This window comes from Amblyraja radiata, chromosome 9 (assembly GCF_010909765.2).
Source record: "Amblyraja radiata isolate CabotCenter1 chromosome 9, sAmbRad1.1.pri, whole genome shotgun sequence".
NCBI lineage: Eukaryota > Metazoa > Chordata > Chondrichthyes > Rajiformes > Rajidae > Amblyraja > Amblyraja radiata.
Window position 1 is genome coordinate 26668357 of NC_045964.1, and position 13539 is coordinate 26681895.

At 39.2% G+C, this 13539-nt stretch overlaps 1 protein-coding gene across 5 annotated transcripts in view; it reads right to left on the reverse strand.

Moving 5' to 3' along the window:
* Positions 1-13539, reverse strand: part of ryr3 (ryanodine receptor 3) — a 358203-nt gene that overhangs the window by 182359 nt on the left and 162305 nt on the right. For all 5 annotated transcript variants that reach the window (XM_033026930.1, XM_033026931.1, XM_033026929.1 and 2 more), the window contains 3 exons: positions 13246-13348; positions 5591-5728; positions 485-758 (listed from right to left, as the gene is read on the reverse strand). In XM_033026930.1, the coding sequence (XP_032882821.1) occupies positions 485-758; positions 5591-5728; positions 13246-13348 (515 nt within the window). The remainder of the gene's footprint in view (positions 1-484; positions 759-5590; positions 5729-13245; positions 13349-13539) is intronic.

Sequence of the window (13539 nt, forward strand, 5' to 3'; positions counted from 1 at the left end):
ATCATGTAACCATCAATCATTTGTGAACCCCCCCTTACAGTGAATATTCTCAGACTATTGACTAAACAGTATGGAACAGGTAACATCAAAGTTTACTGAAGTTCATAGTTGTGCAACTCCAGCATGGCATATTGAACAATGATCAGGAGTGATCAGTGGTCTGCTTAGTGAAAGTCCTCCCTAACAAAGGTTAGTCATAGCACCACCACAACTGAGATTAACACAAAACCACATCTCAACTTGGGTTTAGACCATATAACCTCACTATACCATCACAGAGGGTTCTCTCTGACACATGCACTTGACCTGACCATCATGTTCACTTTTGCAAGTTTGCTTTTTGGCCCGTTATTACCATCAAAAAGACAATTCAGAACCGCAAACTATAAAGTTACAATTTAAAAAAATAATAACTTAACAAAACATTTCTTGCTTTATATAACAAAATAACAGACACATCAAACAATATCATATGGCTCCATACCCTAATCCGCGAATCATTTGTGTTTCTTCTTGTTTTCCCATTCTAACACTCAGGAGGGATCGAATCTGTCCAAGCGAGACCAACAGACTGACCGTTTCCTGGACGGATGCAGCGCTGATGGTGTATGCTTTACGCATAGCTTTCAGGAGCTCACCAATTGCATCATACTGTCGGCGCAAAAGGCTAAACATAGTTTTAATCAGCTCTGCATCCTGAATGTATGACTCTTGGGACCAGTGGACAATAGTCTGTGAGATTAATTGTGACAGGTTGGCTGAAACATAAAGAGTTCAGAATTCAAGTTATTCACACATAGAGAATTAATTCAATATATTGAAATCACTCAAAGCACTTTACAAAAACAAGGAATAATTTGGCAACAATGATAAAATAGGATAGTTTAATGAGTGACCAATGTGTGCTGAAGTATGCAAGAGGCTTTATGTGGAGATTTTGAGATTATAACTAAATGGATGTAGTTGGAGAAGAAATGCAGGTTTGATGGTGAAAGCTCTGTTATAGTTGGAAGTGTGTGAATCAGAGGGGATACAGAGGAGGTGAGAGCTGGAAGTGTGGTAGGAAGATGAGTGACTTCAACTTCAATTGGGATAAGATATGGCTAGCAAGTAAGTCATGCAGAAGTGGTGAAATTATGTCAACTGTGTTAATTACATCCATTAAACAATGGCTTCCTTATTTGTATAGTCATTAAATAATACTTTAATCTATTATTTAAATTCACTTTGAATATCATTTTGTCAGCATTTGATCATATTTTAAAAGATGTCGCATTGTGTTGGGGGAGGAAATTGGAGCAAACAGGACTCTGACTGTCTCAACTCTCAAGTGACAATCAGATCCAATTCTGTTCCAAACTTCCACAGAGACATATAAAGTTATGTGACGGGGATAATCTGATAAACTGCGCCCAGGTGTAGGGTAAAAACATCTTTAGGTTCTAGGGTATAGACTATAGCTGTGGTATATATTTTATCCAGCATTCAAATTCCAATACTCCTTTTGCAGAAACATTAATTATCTTGAATTATCTTGAATATATTGCCACCATCGCCAAAAAGAATCATTTGAACTAGTGTTATTAAAAAAATTTTGCAACTTATAATTTTGATATTCATGGGAATAGGACGATAAAAGATGTCAGGAACAAAGGAATAGAATAATATGATAGATTTGCCTCAAATCGAATACCTTCAGATGCAAAATTACCTATACAGACCAGTTGAGGCAAATGCATTACACCAGACATCGTTCAATAGGAACAATCATCAAATGAGATGACAGTAATTATCCAGCATTTTCTCCTGCTTCACTGACAATTTGTTTTGTGCTTCTTTTGAAGGGCTTCCAATGAAAAGCAGCTTAGTTTTTATTCCATGTATCAGAGATAAGTTGCAACTGTTTAGAAATATAAAACTGAAGCATCCCTTTGTCAAAGAGTTACCTAAAACTACAGATGCATTTGAGACATTCAAAATCAATCAACTGAAATTAGTATCATATTGCATTTCTAAGTAAATAAGATCATTAGTAAACCAAAGTTAAGAAATTAAGTTTAAATGGAATTGAAGAAAGTATGGAATAAGACACTCAACATCATACAATGACTATTTGTTTCATGCTTCAAGGAATGCCCATGGAAGAGGGCATCATTTTGTAATTATCTTAAACATGATGTTGAGTGTCATATTCCATACATTTTTCAATTTCATTTAGACTTAATTTATTAACTTTGGTTTACTAATGATCTTATTTACTTAGAAATGCAATATGATACTAATTTTAGTTGATTGATTTTGAATGTCTCAAATGCAGAATGGAGGTTTCGAGTTTTAACATCTGCTCAATCACTCCTGAAATTCATGGTGTTCTAACAATGATTTATTGCCATAAATAAATTAAATGCGCATTTTTTTCCCCTGCATTTTAATCTTTGAGTTATGACAATTCTGATAAGTAATACAGAATCACTTTAATTATTCTTGGCATTTATCTGAAGGTGTTAATGTGTAGTAACCAATGTCCTAATGTTGTAAACAAGTAACAACTTTTTCCCTTTCTAAATGTCTTGGTTTACTGCAATTTAATCATTGTTGAACCATTCTAATTCTAGCCAGATTTAAATGCTTCTTGGCAGACATTGTTGTCGTATTATTCACCCTTTTGAGGAAACTTCAATTTAAGAATTATTGTTCATGATTAAGTTCCGTATTAGAATACACTTTACTGAAATAAACAGTCTGAATTAAACAATGTAATGATTGATCCATCCATTGTTTTGGAAGTCACTTAGATAATTCGTCTAGTTACGTTTCATTGTTGAATATTTTAATAAAAAGCATGTACATTATATTTGTAGTTTTAAATTGGTCACACATCAATTTGCATTCCACTAAAACAAAGCTTTAAGAGATGAAAATAGAAAAACTAAGATGCTGGGAATCTGGGATCAAGGTTGCTGAGGGACATAGAGATTATGGGCTAATGGGGCCACCTACAGAGGGAACATAAAATTAGAAAGAAAGCCATGAGATAAGGTCATTTGGAAAGTGAGAATACAAACTAATGAATACAAAAAGGTGTGAAGTATGATCATGTAGGACATGATCAAAAGGTTAAGACTATAATAATGGAAAGGGAGAAACTGAGCTAATAATACATTTTGATCATGAATAACAAAAATTTCCAGTGCTGACAGAAAAATAGGTCAGAGTGGTAGTGAGATTGAAAATTAAAGTAGAAACAAGGAACTGCAGATGCTGGTTTACAAAAAAAAGACACAAAGTGCTGAAGTAACTCATCAGATCAGGCAGCATCCCTGGAGAACATGAACAGGTGATGTTTTGGGTCTGGACTCTTCTTCAGACTGGGTTCCGACCGGAAACATTGTCTATCCACGTTCTTCTGAGATGCTGCCTGACACATTGAGTTACTCGAGCACTTTGTGCCTTTTATTAAGAATCAAAGTAGCAGGAAACAGGAACCTTTGAATCACTCCTGTGGATTAAACACAGGTGCCCCACGATGCAGTCACCCAATCTACGTTTAGCTTCACTTATGTAGAGTTGTCCACACCATTGTAGGAATCGAGAATATTATATAAACTCTGGCATAGATACATGGAGTATTTACAGATTAGGATTTGTAAATGTATGGTGTTTAATATCTGACTGGCAGTTGCCAAGACCCATTTCATGGTCACGGCATTCTTTTGGATATATAATACAATATTTAAACAGGAAATACCAACAAGAATATATTTATTCATCCAATTAATGGTTGCGAAGTAAAAAGATATGACATGTGTAAATATCAAGGGTAGTGGTAAATAAAATGTAGTAGATTTCCATCTCAATTCCCTTTATCCCCACATCTCTATGGCCTTCCAAATAAATGTCCATTCAATTTTAATATAAAAATGTTCAATTGGCTCAGCTTTTGCAGATGGAGGTGGGATAAAATAATTAAGATTCACATTGATAAGTGCACCTCAAATGACCTAGTCCACTCTTATGATTATGCCCACTTATTATAGATGTGTCATATGAAAATATGGGATATGTACTGATAAGAGTTGGTCTTGGCATCATGCATGGCACAGACAATGTGGGCCAAAGAGCCTGTGGCTGTGCAGTACCGATGTATGTTTTATGTTCAATATTCTAAGAAACCGATGTTCTTATTTTAGACGTTAATATATCCAAAGACGATAGGTCTACCAGTTGCACCATTGTGCCCCCCAATTACAACCTCCAAGGCAACCTCCCTTGCTCTCGGCATCCTTTTCTTCAATGAAAATTATGATGAGATTTCTAAGGTGAATTTGACCAAGGGAAAAGGTCACCTGGGTTGATACACTGCAATGGTCTGGATTGATCCCTGCTTCTTAACCTGTTGAGAGGTATTGTTGATCCTACAAATATTTCTCTTGCCTGCTCAGAAAATAAAAACGCCATCACCCAAGAGACAGCTGCAAATTTAATCATCACAACTACCTGCAGTTCCAGCAGCAAATGCACAATCTCAAAGAGTCCAATGATCACCAATGTGCTGAGGAATTAATATTTGGTGTAAACAGAGAATGGTTTGAGCCATCTCAGAATGAATTACACTGAAGTTGCTGAGGTAAAACTCCTGGAACTATAATATGATTGCGGTCTTCACTAGTTTCACTTCAAACGATGGAACATGCCTGGAATCCATTATTGAAAAAGAAAAAAAATGTATTTTTAATCTTGAAAAACCTTACATTATGCTTCGAAGTGTTCTTCCGTACAGGTAAAGGTGAGAAGACACTCTTTACACATATTCCAAGTGCACTTTATAATTATGCACATATTTCAACAGACTTCTGAACAATTTAGAAACCAAGGTGAATAAAAAATAACTAGCTAGTTCCTCAATTTGCTGGAAGCAAATTCTGTGTTTGGTGCAGGTAAAGACCTAAATAGGGCAGAATCTGTTGGTGAATGTCAGCAATTCTGCATAGCACTGATATCATCCAGTCCCTGCTCAACACATGAATCGGCCCTTAAGTTTAGTTGGTGATTTCTCAGGAGTGCACCAAGGAAGTTCAATGACCGATCAAAAATTGGTGCAGTCCCGTAGAATTAATCTGAGGAATCCGTCTCCTAAACCTGCACCAATTTGGAAATGGCAAAAATCACAGACCTATTCATATAAATGGAAAGGAACAGCTGCAAAGGAAAATGTATATTTCTTTCTATTGTGTTATTATTGAAATGTTGTGTTACTTGAGCTTGCATTTTAAGGGTTATAAATTATTTTAAATTTATTTGAAACGGTTGATACTTTTTATAATTGTTTAATTGATTTTTATCTGTATTAATTTGGAAATCTTTGGGATTGGCTCTTGGAGTTGAAATTATTCTAATCACCACCATAATTCCAATATATCACCAAATCTGTTGCACCTTATTGCACCTTATGGTATGCATCCACCTGCAATTTCTGTCCCAATAGTGTTTTAAATGTTAGTCTTATTGCATTTAACTAATCTGCTACTCGTCTTCAAATGAGTCCAGATTTAAAACTCAGAAGATTTCAGTCTACTATGTTGGCACTCACCAGGTTTTTTTACTTCTTTTTCACTTGGTGGCTCTTCCACTTTCTTTGGCTTCCCTTTGATTTTATGCACTAAATAAAGCAACTTTCCCATCAGAGATTCATCTTTTTCTTCTGTCTTCTCGTCTTCAAATGGAATACCTGAAGGTAAAGCATATGATAAGAATGCTAGAGTTCACTGGCATTTATAGAATATTAGTCAATATTAAAACTGTTAAGACAGTGGGGGAACTGTGGTACATGTTAGTAGAGCTATTTCTCACAATTTCAGAGACCCCCCCCAATTCAATCTTGATCTCCACTGCTCTATGAAGTTTGTATGTTCTTTCTGTGATGGTGGGTTTAGTTTAGTTTAGCTTATTGTCATGTGCACGGAAGTAGAGTGAAAAGCTTTTGCTGTGTACTAACCAGTCCTCCAGCACTTCTGGTTTCCTGCAGCGTGCCAAATATATGGAGTTTGTGGGGTTAATAAGCTACGCTAAGTTGTCCAATAATTGGGGGTGTTGATGGGAACATGGGTAGAATTAAATGGGATTAGTGTAAATGGGTGCGTGGTGGGGCGAAGGGCCATTTACCCGCAGTCTGACTTTACAACTTTCTATGAATCAGCACAATTGAGTGAGAGGTCACGGAAAATAAATTGAAGATTAAGCTATTATGCACACTGTATTATGCACACATACTGTATTTATGTACAGCTTCTCTCCAGGTTACAACAGAACTGTTCTAGGGAAGTGTTCATAACCCAAACAGTTCATGTCAGAAATGAGTCATAAACTGGGTTCCCATACAGCAGAAGGTGGCTACTGGCCCAGAGACGCTAACAAACACATCTCTTGGACTCCCAAATACTCGCTTGTGTGCACCAACTGTATATAATTGGACATTTGTAAGCCAGGGTAAACGTGTATATTTTAATGACATACTGGTGAATTCCCTGCTGCAGGGCTAGAAAACTAAGCAGGATGGAAGCACCATGACAATCAGTATATCGCCTTCTGCCTCAGTGAATACGTGGGCCTTCAACATGGACAAGTCGCACGGTCAGGATGCTTCAATCAGGTCTTTGCCCTGTATGAAAGAATTTTGGGAAAGGTATGGCGATTCTTACTACCAGCCCATATGTACTTTCCCCTTGACTACCCCTGAAGCTGTGGTACAGGGGCATCAAGAAGAAAACTCTGCAAGACACTAGATCACAATTGGGATGTGACAGGTGGGCAAAAGCAGAAAGCAATGGCCGCCATCTGGGGGAATGCGAGAGAAAAACAATATCTGGGACGATTGATTTTTTAGCTACACCATTTTGTCATTTCCAACAGGACTAACAAATTTTGCACAGAACATTGGGTAGAAGATTCATCATTGAGTATGTTCCATAAACCATATGCATCATGCTCATATGCTCACTTGAACATATTTACATAGGGCGTTAGTGTTAGCAACTGGCAGAAATGCATCCATGAACTATAAGTTGATAACCATTTGATTTGTAGTTTTGACCAATAGATGGCATGAGAACTGATATTTAGCTTGGTTGTCTGCAGTGTTTCAGGACTAGGTTATCCATACATTGCGGTTTTTATGGGTCCTTTATTTCTGAAATTGATAGGATACCTTGTTGAACACTAAATAAATGAAGTAACTGTATACTTTCAAGAGACATCTGTACCACACTGACCTATAAGTGGCCTTCCGTAACAAGTCTACTCCATTAAAAATGACAGACAGAATGAAGGCTGTTTAAAGCCCAAGGGTATATATAGTTTGCCAGTTCAGTTTCATAAACCTATTATGTTCTGCTGTTAAAATCACAACTTGCTAATGGCCTTACAGAAAATGTCGATGGGGAGGGGAGATCATGGGGATATGGGGAGAAGGCAGGCACGGGTTACTGATTGTGGATGATCAGCCATGATCACAATGAGTGGTGGTGCTGGCTCGAAGGGCCAAATGGCCCCCTCTTGCACCTATTTCTATGTTTCTATCATATACAAATATTAAATTATTTCTTGCCCCTTATCTAGAAATACAAAAGTGATGATACAAGAACCTCTTAGGGTGGCACGATGGCGCAGCGGTAGAGTTGCTGCCTTACAGCGCCAGAGACCCAAGTTCAATCTTAACTATGGGTGCTGTCTGTACGGAGTTTGTACGTTCTCCCCGTGACCTACATGGAATTTCTCTGAGATATTTGGTTTCCTCCCACACTCCAAAGACGTACAGATTTGTAGGTTAATTGGCTTGGTATAAATGTAAAAAAAAATTGTTCATATTGTGTGAAGGATAGTGTTAATTTGTGGGGATCGCTGGTAAGACGAAGGGCCTGTTTTCTTGCTAAACTAAACCTCTAAACTAAACTAGACTCCCCTGAAATGTAAGCAGCATTGAAAGTTCTTACGACTAAATTCAGCAGGCAATTACAGCCTTCAGCTGACAACACATTTCCTCTGCATTTCATTGTAAATATTGGGACCCAAGTGGAACCGGAAACAGACTGGTGATTCAGCTTTAGTTAAAGTGCAGCTTAGATTGGATATGGAGGAGCTGGTCACTGATCCGTATAAAGAAGTGGGTAAAACGAGGTAAATAACCCTAATAATGGAAAATGTAATCCAGCTTGTCAACCTCTGGAACACATTATTGTTTGGTGTAGCAACAGTCATCGAATCATAGAGCTCTACAGCAGGGAAACAGGCCCTTCGGCCCACCTTATCCACGCTGACCAATTTGCATTCTGCACTAGTCCCTTTTGTCTGCATTTGGTCCATACTCTCCAAAACTTATCCAGATATCGGTCCAACTATATTTTCGTGTCATAATTGTATTCGCTTCCATGCTTCCTGTGGCAGCTCATTCAAGATACAGACTACCCTTTGAGTGAAACATTTGTCCCAGGTTCCTCTTAAATCTCCCCCTTTGCACCTTGAAACAATGCCCTCCAGTATTAGAATCATCTATCCAAGCAAAAAGATTTTGCTCACCGTGATCTTGTACACCTCCTTGTTCCTCGCTCCTCATGATCTTGTACACGTGATCTTGTACCTCATGATCTCGTATCCATGCTCTTCATGATCTTGTACACCTCATGATTCAAAGAGCAAAGTCCCAGCCAATCCAACTTCACCGTTTAACTAAAGCCCATCTGCCCAGGTAACAGCCTGGTGAATCTCTCCTGTGCCCCTTCTAACTTAGTGACATCCTTCATATCGCTAAGCAACAAGAACTACACACAGTCTTCCAAGCGTGGTTTCACCAATGACTTGTACAGCTGCATGACAATGTCCCAATTTAGCTACTCAGTACCTTTCCCAATGAAAGCAAGCAGACCAAACAATTTTCTTCACTACACTGTCCATCTGACACACCACATTCAGGGAACCACATACAGTGGCTTGCAAATGTTTTCATACCCCTGAACTTTTCCACATTTTGTCACGTTACAACCACAAACGTAAATGTATTTTATTGGGATTTTATGTGATAGACCAGCACAAAGTGGTGCATAATTGTGAAGTGGAAGGAAAATGATACATGGTTTTCAAATTTTTTTACAAATAAAAAACTGAAAAGTGTGGCGTGCAAAAGTATTCAGCCCCCCTGAGTCAATACTTTGTAGAACCACCTTTCGCTGCAATTACAGCTGCAAGTCTTTTGGGGTATGTCTCTACCAGCTTTGCACATCTAGAGACTGACATTTTTGCCCATTCTTCTTTGCAAAATAGCTCAAGCTCAGTCAGATTGGATGGAGGGCGTCTGTGAACACCAATTTTCAAGTCTTGCCAGAGATTCTCAATTGGATTTAGGTCTGGACTGACTGGGCCATTCTAACACATGAATATGCTTTGATCTAAACCATTCCATTGTAGCTCTGGCTGTATGTTTAGGGTCGTTGTCCTGCTGGAAGGTGAACCTCCACCCCAGTCTCAAGTCTTTTGCAGACTCTAACAGGTTTTCTTACAAGATTGCCCTGTATTTGGCTTCATCCATCTTCCCATCAACTCTGACCAGCTTCCCTGTCCCTGCTGAAGAAAAGCATCCCCACAGCATGATGCTGCCACCACCATGTTTCACAGTGGGGATGATGTGTTCAGGGTGATGTGCAGTGTTAGTTTTCCACCACACATAGCGTTTTGCATTTAGGCCAAAAACTTCAATTTTGGTCTCATCTGACCAGAGCACTTTCCTCCACATGTTTGCTGTGTCCCCCACATGGCTTGTTGCAAACTGCAAACGGGACTTCTTATGGCTTTTTTTCAACAATGGCTTTCTTCTTGCCACTCTTCCATAAAGGCCCGATTTGTGGAGTGCACGACTAATAGTTGTCCTGTGGACAGATTCTCCCACCTGAGCTGTGGATCTCTGCAGCTCCTCCAGAGTTACCATGGGCCTCTTGGCTGCTTCTCTGATCAATGCTCTCCTTGCCCGGCCCGTCAGTTTAGGTGGACGGCCATGTCTTGGTAGGTTTGCAGTTGTGCCATACTCTTTCCATTTTCGGATGATGGATTGAACAGTGCTCCGTGAGATGTTCAAAGCTTGGGATTTTTTTTATAACCTAACCCTGCTTTAAACTTCTCCACAACTTTATCCCCGACCTGTCTGGTGTGTTCCTTGGGCTTCATGATGCTGTTTGTTCACTAATGTTCTCTAACAAACCTCTGAGGCCTTCACAGAACAGCTGAGATTAGATTACACACAAGTGGACTCTGTTTACTAATTAGGTAATTTACGAAGGCAATTGGTTGCACTGGATTTTATTTAGGGGTATCAGAGTAAAGGGGGCTGAATACTTTTGCACGCCACACTTTTCAGTTTTTTATTTGTAAAAAAATTTGAAAACCATGTATCATTTTCCTTCCACTTCACAATTATGCGCCACTTTGTGTTGGTCTATCACATAAAAGCCAATAAAATACATTTACGTTTGTGGTTGTAACGTGACAAAATGTGGAAAAGTTCAAGGGGTATGAATACTTTTGCAAGCCACTGTATAAGACTCTGTTTTGCAAATCTCTCCAGGGCTCCACCTTTTACATATCATAGTGCAACACCTCATACTTATCACAGTTAAATTCCATTTCCCATTCCTTGGCTCATGTTCCCAACTTATCTAGTTCCTGGTGTAAACGTGAATATCCTTCCTCACCCTCCACTATGCCACCAATTTTGGTGTCAATTGCAAACTTACTAATAAAGCTAACTCCAGTGTCATTCAAATCATTAAATAAGATAAATCAGTGGCTAGCACCAACCCTTGCAGCATTCCACTGATCACAGGCCTCCAATCAGAAAAATGACCCTACAAGACACCCTTTTAGACACCTTCCAAGCCAATTTTAGGTCCAATTTACCAGCCCATCTTGCATTCCATGCAATTTAACATTCCAGGTGAGCTTACTATGTGGGACCTTGACTTACCAAAGTCCAAAGTGTGTTTCCTGCAGGATGTGGGAAGTCAAGGACACTGCTGGTGCTTCTGGAAACTACACCTGCAGAAATTGTGTCCAGGTGCAGCTCCTGAATAAACGTGTTGTGGAACTGGAGCAGCAGTTGGATCTGGGAATCTGGGAAAACGAGAGTTTCTTGGACAAGACCTACAGTGAGGTCGTCACACCAGGGATACAGGAAGTGTAGATAGTGAAGATGGTTGTGAATGATTGCAGCAGATCTGGATTGATTGGCCAGGTTTTCGGAGCAGTGGTTGATGGAATTTAATACAGAGAAGTGTGAGGTGTTGCATTTTGGGACATCGAACAAGGGCAGGACCTACACAGTAAATGGTAGTCCTCTGGGTATTGTAGAGCAGAGGGATCTAGGAGTATAGGTGCATGGTTCCTTGAAGGTCGTCACAGGTAGATAAGGTGGTCAAAAAGGCTTTTGGCACTTTGGCCTTCATCAGTCAGAGTATTGAGTATAGAGGTTGGGAGGTCATATTGCAGTTGTATAAGACATTATTGAGACCACATTTAGAATATTGTGTTCAGTTCTGGGACTCATCTTATACACTGTAGGAAATATATTGTCAAGCTTGAAAGGGTTCAGAAAAGATTTATGAGGATATTGCCAGGACTAGAGGGTGTGAGCTATATGGAGAGGTTGAGTAGGCTGGGTTTCTATTCCATGGAGTGCAGGAGGATGAGGGAAGATCTTATAGAGGGATACAAAATCATGAGAGGAATAGATCAGGTAGATGCACAGTCTTTTGCACATAGTAGGGGAATTGAGGACCAGAGGACATAGGTTCAAGGTGAAGGGGAAAATATTGAATAGGAATCAGAGGGGTAACTTTTTCCACACAAAGTGTGGTGGGTGTATGGAACAAGCTGCCAGAGGAGGCAGTTGAAGTTGGGACTATCCCATAATTTAAGAAACAGTTAGACAGGTACATGGAAATGACAGGTTTGGAGGGATATGGACCAAGCACAGGCAAGTGGGTCTATGAAAGCTGTGACATTGTTGGCTGGTGTGGGCGAGTTGGGCCAAAGGGCCTGTTTCCACACTGTATCACTATGACTCTATGACTCCATATAGATGATGTCCACTGCTCCACCTTCAGCTATTCTCTTGGTGACCTCGTCAAAAAAACTCTGATTTGTGAGACACAAATTCCTATGCACAAACCATGCTGACTCTCCTAATAAATCCATGCCTATCCAAATACTGGTAGATCTTACCCCTAAGAATTCCCTCCAACAAATTTCCCACCACTGACATCGGGCTCATCAGTCTATCATTCCTTGGTTTGTCCTTGCTGCCCTTCTTAACAGTCATTCAAGTGAAGGTACGATAGTATGGCATATCAGGTTTGGTTAAATTGGTCTGATGATGCATTGCAAGCAGCCACATTAATGACTTTATAGAGTCAGAGAAACTTCCCCAGTACTATGATTGAGATCCGAGCATGCAGGTATAAATGGCACCTCAGAAGACGTGTGCTGATCCATTAATACAGTTGGGCCCGGATTTACAACCTATTACAATCATTCCTAGTTATTATGAGACATGCCCTCAGGGCCATCTGCTCCTAGGCCCCTGAGACAGCTCTTACTTTGCTGCGAAGGTCACCCCTGCATTACATTTTCTTGCAGTGCACTCCTTGTATAGCATCACAGGGTTCCATTGGACAGTTTACTGTCCACATTCAAAGTGTATGTAACAGACTGTGTATGTTTGCAAAGGAAAACTGCAGAAATTTCCCCCAAGAAAGGACAGGGGAGCTTGAGATGATGCACAATGTTCCATGTTGCATGTTTTCCAGGAGTTTGAGTTACTTTAGATGGTGCTGTACAAAATTACTGCAATATACGATTTCCATTTAGATTTAATTTCTTCTCTATGAACCAAATGGAATTCAATATTCTATATGATGCATTAGTTGACTAGACTAATGAGGATGAATCACACATATAGTGCGCAAGTTTCAGAGATGCTTGAAATTCAATCAATTTTGTCCGAAGTGGTGCACAGTCCCTTTTCATCTGTTATTTAATTATTTTCTAAATTTCATTAGATGGATCTCCCACAATCCAAATTCATTGATTTATAAATTTGGCAAGAGGCCAAGATAGCATTACCATCACTATAAATAAACACTTCAACTTGGCTCCTCTGTTCAGTTGAAATTGTATACCCTGGGTCCTCAGTGTTTTATTACTCACCGCAATGCGTTTGAAGGTCATCATGGAAGTCACACAGTTCTTCACGCATGTCTTCAGGGCAAGTGGAATCATCATCATTCCTGAAGTTCAGTAACATATTAATCTACAAGAGAACATCAGAGACCAAAATTAGTTACAAGACAATAAGAACAGACTATTAAAATGATTCATTATTAGCATTGAAGGAAACTTTTAATAATACAATTTTGATTTCATAGCTTTGCAGACCTTTAACTTTTCAATTCTATCAGCATATAATTCATTGAGTTACCACAGATTTTAGGAAAAGAGGGA